Source organism: Chiloscyllium plagiosum, chromosome 42 (genome assembly GCF_004010195.1).
Source record: "Chiloscyllium plagiosum isolate BGI_BamShark_2017 chromosome 42, ASM401019v2, whole genome shotgun sequence".
In the NCBI taxonomy this organism is placed as follows: domain Eukaryota; kingdom Metazoa; phylum Chordata; class Chondrichthyes; order Orectolobiformes; family Hemiscylliidae; genus Chiloscyllium; species Chiloscyllium plagiosum.
This window is the reverse complement of record NC_057751.1, coordinates 16,451,861-16,458,400: the sequence shown is the minus strand read 5'-3', so window position 1 is coordinate 16,458,400 and position 6,540 is coordinate 16,451,861. Positions and strand designations below refer to the sequence as shown.

The 6,540-nt window shown below is 50.9% G+C and overlaps 1 protein-coding gene across 1 annotated transcript in view; it reads left to right on the top strand.

Annotated features, from left to right (window-relative positions):
- The window catches only part of LOC122543199 (2-oxoglutarate dehydrogenase, mitochondrial-like), a 6,840-nt gene extending 606 nt beyond the window's left edge, over positions 1-6,234 (top strand). The window contains exons 2-4 of the mRNA XM_043681646.1: positions 1,837-2,000; positions 3,542-3,696; positions 5,407-6,234. Coding sequence (XP_043537581.1) covers positions 1,837-2,000; positions 3,542-3,696; positions 5,407-5,530 — 443 coding nt within the window. The 3' untranslated portion in view covers positions 5,531-6,234. The remainder of the gene's footprint in view (positions 1-1,836; positions 2,001-3,541; positions 3,697-5,406) is intronic.
- Positions 6,235-6,540: the final 306 nt, after the last annotated feature.

The window sequence follows — 6,540 nt, the reverse complement described above, 5'->3', positions numbered from 1 at the left end:
CCTCTTCGCTATCCACTACACCTCCAATTATGGTGTCATCTGCACTTATGCTCACATCCAAATCATTTATGTAAATGACAAAAAGTAGAGGGCCCAGCACCGATCCTTGTGGTACTCCACTGGTCACAGGCCTCCAGTCTGAAAAACAACCCTCCACCACCATCCTCTGTCTTCTACCTTTGAGCCAGTTCTGTATCCAAATGGCCAGTTCTCCCTGTATCCCATGAGATCTAACCTTGCTAACCAGTCTCCCATGGGGAACCTTGTTGAACGCCTTACTGAAGTCCATGTAGATCACATTCACCGCTCTGCCCTCATCAATCATCTTTGTTACTTCTTCAAAAAAACTCAAGTTCATGAGACATAATTTCCCATGCACAAAGCCATGTTGACTATCCAGAATCAGTCCTTATCTTTCCAAATACATGTACATCCTGTCCTAGTTTAAAAAATATAAATTTATTCTTTAACTCTAAAAGTGAGCATTAAACAACAACCATTTACAACTCTAAGCCCCCTTTCTCTTAACTACTTATTATCTGCCTTTAACTCTCCAACAATATACTGTTACAATAAAACACTTATTAAAATTATATCAACTTAATTCCAAAACCACACAGCGGCTGTTGTGGTCGGTGTCTGTCTTCCTGTAACTGAAGATTTCCCTGCGTCATCTCCTGTCTTTTACTGTGAAGATGTTTCATATAAAAAAGATACTTTTGGTAGAGAGTGCTTTGAATGGCAGTCTCTCTCTCGATGGCAGTTACTGTCTGTCTAACTTTCAACATGTCTGCTTCTTTGTACCCCAAATATCAGATCGTCTCATATTGGCAAAAACAGCAAGTTCAAACTCGATTGGGTGTTAGTATCATGGGGCATAATTTAGACTGACTGGGTACATTTGAACGGTTGTCAAAACAGCAACCAAAACTCAGGTATCCATTTCACAGCCAAACGCTACATATTTTCAATTGTCCAGTATACTCTGTGACTGCTAGCTAATCATGTTCACAGGCACTTGTCAGTTCTCAGTGCAAGACAACATTCACTCTCTCAAAGGTTACAGTAACACACCTTCAACTTTACAACATTAACGCAAAGCTTCGCCTATCTGTAAATTCCCAACCGGCGCTGGTCAAGGTTAGGGAGCCCCCAGGGGCTCACTGGCTCACCTTGCTTGGTGATCTGGAACCGTTTCTTGCTGCACAGCACCACCGCCTGTAACATCTCGTGGGGAGAGACGTGAGCCTTGAAGTTCCGGGGATTCCGCAGCTTCCTCATCAACTCGCCGAATCTCTGCACCAGCAGAAACATGATGTCCCCTGGCGGACGCTTGATATCCCTGTAGTTCTCCTCCTCCAGGAAATAGTTCCGTGGGGGGGGGAGCGGCATTGGACAGGGCTTGCATTACCACATTAGCCTTGGACAGCCTACTGAATGATCGTGCAAGTAGCAGCTCAAGATACAGAGGAACCTCGATTATCTGGGGCGTATTTCGGTTGGTTAATCGAATGCCGGATAATTGAATTGAATTTATTGTCACCTCAGTAGTTTAGCCGTGCATCGGGAGCTTGCGATCTTGTTCAGAATAATCCGAAATTCGGATAATCGAGGTTCCTCTGTAATCTGTTGAGCTCCTAATGTTACTAGAAGTAACAGGCGTTCACACGCAAAGACTAGTTATCATTGAGAGGTGATCGTGCTGAAGCACACAGGATTCTGGGAGGTGTTGTAAATTGCCAAGGGATTGAGTAGGGGGATGGAAAGCAGATCGATTGTGGGGATGTGTAAATATCCTGCACACCCTGTCTGTCCGTCTCTCTCGTTCTCCTCTAGGTACGGAATTCCTGCGCGGAATCGTGGAGGATGGGCCGGCTGCTCAGAAACCAGAAGAGGTTAAAAGGCTGCTGTTTTGTACTGGTAAAGTATATTACGAGTTGGCAAAGGAACGTAAGAGCAGGAGCCTGGAAGCTGAGGTTGCCATCACCAGGCTGGAGCAGGTGAGCCGGTCAGAACTTCCCCTGAGCTCTGCCTCCCGCGCCTCCATCGCCCAATTGTGGCTCCTGTCCCGGGTGGGTGAGGGAGAGGCCAGTGAGCTGTCCCGGAAAGGGGAGCTCCAGGCTGAGGCTTCAGTATCGTTGCCCTGCCTCTGTGTTAAAAAGCCCCCTGCTGTCACCGTCCATGTCAGATGTAAGTGCGGAGATATGAGTCGACCTTGCACTCTGCAGTCCAGGCAGAGTGACTCCTCTCTCTCACACACCCGCAGGCTACAGCATTCCCCAGGACAGACCTTTCACTTGGCAATTCAGCACTCCAGGGAGAATGCTGAAACTGGTTTGCTGTCAGTCTCAAACGAAATTCCTTCCTCCTTAATTTTTTTTTAACAAGAGCCTGTCTTTTTTTTTTGTTAATAACGAATCCGTTCTTCCGTGGGTACTGCTGGGCAAGGCCAGCACTGCTATCTCACAGCACCAAGGACCCCGGTTCGATTCCAGCCTCGGGTGACTGCTTGTGTCGAGTTTGGACATTGGTCTGTGGGAGGAAACCCACGCAGACAAAGGTGTGCAGGTTAAGGTGGATTGGCCACGCTAAATTACCCATAGTGCCCAGGGATGTGCAAGTTGGGGTGGATTGGCTGTGCTAAATTACCCATAGTGCCCAGGGGTGTGCAGGTTAGGGTGGATTGGCTGTGTTAAATTACCCATAGTGTTCAGGGATGTGCAGGTTAGGGTGGATTGGCCATGCTAAATTACCCATAGTGCTCAGGGATGTGCAGGTAAAGGTGGATTGGCCATGCTAAATTACCCATAGTGCTCAGGGATGTGCAGGTAAAGGTGGATTGTCCATGCTAAATTACCCATAGTGCCCAGGGATGTACAGGTTAGGGTGGATTGTCCATGCTAAATTACCCATAGTGCCCAGGGATGTGCAGGTAAAGGTGGATTGTCCATGCTAAATTACCCATAGTGCCCAGGGATGTGCAGGTTAGGGTGGATTGGCCGTGTTAAATTGATCCATAGTGATAGGTGCAGTAGCCAGGTAAACATAGGGAAATGGGTCTGAGTGGGATACCCTTCTGTGGGTCGGTGTGGACCTGATGGGCCGAAGGGCCTGTTTCCACACTGTCGAGATTCTATGATTCTTCTATGTCATGCTCGAGCCATTTTGGTGGCGGGGTGGGAATCGAGAATTGTCCACTTCTTGCTGTGGGTTTGGCGGTCACGTGACTGGGTCAGGATGGCAGATTTACTCCCCTGAAGGGCAAGTGTGCCACATTTCTTGGTCCCCAGTGCTGAGCGTGGCTCCATATTTATCGATCAAAATGAAATACCACAGTGTGGCAGTTGAACCTCTACCCCCCCCCCCTTTTTGCCACATCAGCCTGGGTGGTCTTACCCCGATGCCACAACTTCCCGAATTAAGTCTGCGTCGGAAGCCAGCTCCTGGGTTTGGAGGGTGTATAGAAGGGATCTTGCACACCCCCCCGACAATAACCTTGGAAGTTGCTCTCTCACTCCACCCATGTTGTCTTCCTCTCCAGCTCTCTCCTTTCCCATTCGACGTGGTGGAGGAAGAGGCCAAGAAGTACGCCAACGCTGAGCTGCTCTGGTGCCAGGAGGAGCACAAGAACCAGGGCTACTATGAATACGTGAAGCCGCGCATCCGTGCCACCACCCGCCGAGAGCGCCCAGTCTGGTGAGTAGAGGCTGGTCACAGGCTGCTGGCACCTCCTCTCCTTCTCCCCCCCGCTGTGCCAACTCGGAGTGAGTGCCGGGGCAAGGCCTCTGGCCTGAGGTGATGCGTGCGACTCCTGTTTGGAACTGAGGCTGTGGCATTTGCACTTCTAAAAGTTTAATTTAGGTCAATGTGAGGTATACTGCTAATCTGGGCAGGACTTAACAGTAAGGTCCTGGGGAGTGTTGCTGAACAAAGAGACCTTGGAGTGCAGGTTCATAGCTCCTTGAAAGTGGAGTCACAGGTAGATAGGATAGTGAAGAAGGCGTTTGGTATGCTTTCCTTTATTGGTCAGAGTATTGAGTACAGGAGTTGGGAGGCCATGTTGCAGCTGTACAGGACATTGGTTAGGCCACTGTTGGAATATTGCGTGCAATTCTGGTCTCCTTCCTATTAGAAAGATGTTGTGAAACTTGAAAGGGTTCAGAAAAGATTTACAAGGATGTTGCCAGGGTTGGAGGGTTTGAGCTACAGGGAGAGGCTGAATAGGCTGGGGCTGTTTCCCCTGGAGCGTGGAGGCTGAGGGGTGACCTTATAGAGGTTTACAAAATCATGAGGGGGCATGGATAGGATAAATAGACAAGGTCTTTTTCCCAGGGTAGGTGACTTCAGAACAAGGGGGGGCATAGGTTTATGGTGGGAAGGGAAAGATTTAAAAGGGACTCGAGGGGCTTCCAAAGTGAGTGCGTTTTACCACCTTCAGTATCGAAGGCTAAAACCGCACACAGTTGAATTGACCGGCCACTGGTGTTTGCGTGAGTTCCAGATATTGTATCACCCTTTGTGTGCACGCATCTGCCTCTTAAGTTGTCCAATCTTGCCCCCTTCGAGCCCACAGCCGCCTCTGAAAGCACCCAGCCCGGGTCAGATGGGACAGTGTCCTGTTTGCCTTGACACGTCCCTGTCGACGGCCAGAGGAGCACAGTTGGAATAAGGCTACCTGCAAAGGCGTAAGGGCGAGGGCTGTTGTGTGGAGGGGGTCTCTCGTGTGTCCTGGTACGCTCGGTGAAGGAACTCTCTCAGCCCATCTGTTGTCGTGCTGCGTTTTCCCGTCGGCCACTCCGCCAACCCAGGGTGCGAATTTAATGCCACGTTCGGTGGGTCGTTTTGGTGCCATTAGCCTGTGCCCCAATGAGGAGGGGGGGGTCACGGAACGGGGGTTGCAGCACGATGGATGAGGTAGAACCGAAAAGTAACTTCCAATGGGTGGGGGGATGACTATGGGGTCCAAGTAAAAAAAAACACGAGGTTTGCGTTGATGTAGCACCTCGCATGGCCGCCGTGTGCTCAGAATTGTTACGGCGCAGGGGGGAGGCTGCCCGGTTCATCGTGGCTGCATCAGCTCTGCATTTCCCCTGTGTTAATCCAAACGATCAGCCAGTGATAACCCTTCGGTGCAGTCACCGTCGGGACTCCTGTTTGCGCACAGCAAGATTCCACGGACAGCGCCGTGACGATCTGTCCTGTGCACCGTCGATGGCGGGTCAGGGAAGAGGGAAAGAACTCCTTTTAAATGGGATTGCGTACGTCCACGGTGGGGGGAGGTGGTGGTGGATGCGGGTTTAAAAGCCAACAGCGGGCAGCGCCAGGCAGGCTGCGCGGGTTGAGTCTGCTCGAGCCGTGCGTCCGCTGACAGGGCCGGGGTTCGGTCTGTCTTCTCTGCCTCTGCAGGTACGTCGGGCGTGAGCCAGCCTCTGCCCCAGCGACGGGCAACAAGAACACCCACCTGCAGGAGCTGAAGCGATTCCTGGAGACCAGCTTCAACCTGCAGGCCTTCCGCGGCCTTGACAACTAGGAGGCCCCGTCTCCGGACTCGCTTCGATCACCCCCCCCGAGCGTCCATCTTCCGTCCTCGCTCCCCGGGACTAGGCCATGCATGCCTACTGAGATGTAACTCCTACGACTTTGTGAGAGGCTTGTATCTGCAGCATTTTAATTTCGGATAGGGCAAAAAAAAAACTCTGTTCGACACGGGAACCACGAAGTAGCGGAAAGGGGGACAAAAACAACCCAGCCCACCAGCGTGCTTGACGTTTCACCCACTCTCCTTTTCAAGTGTATCGTTTAGTTGAACTGAGCAGTAACAAAAAAAAAACGTGTGGTTTGTACATTTTGTGAATAAGGAATTTTTCTATTTCTGAACTAGCCGTGGGCTAAACTCCTGGTCGATGGCTGGATCACGTTCCGATTTTAGCTCCCCCCTTTCCCCCCCCCCCCCTCCCCTCATCACANACGCTCCTTGCTCCCCCTCTCTCTTCCCCCCCATGAGTTCTGCCCAAGATTTGAAGCAATTTGCGAGAAGGCATTACACTTTCAGCCTGTGCCAAAATCAAAGACGACACCGTTTCCCTCACCTCTCCATGGAAGAGCTTTCTCTTGATGACCCACCTCTTGCGGCCGCGCAGTAGGAAGAACTGACTTTATTTATTTTGGTACAAATTTAAAAGAGTTTTCAACTGAATAGAGCTTCATCAATAAAGAGACATTGTCCTCACGCAACCCTGGGCTTCTTTATTTCCAAGACCAGCCATAAGTCGATGTTGGCACCACCACCATCTCATGGCGCCAGGGACCCGTTACTCTTCAGAGTCAAGATTAGAGCGTGGGCGCTGGAGAAGCACAGCAGATCAGGCAGTATCCGAGGAGCCGAAGGAACGGTCTCCATGCTGTCGGGATTCTGCTCTCTGAAAGTGGGATAATCCAAGCTTCCAGAGCTTGGTTGGGGGAGGAGAAATGTGGAATCTGCCAGGTTCTCTACAGCTCCAGAGGAGGAGCGGGGGGTGGGGGTGGGCTGCGGATAGGGCC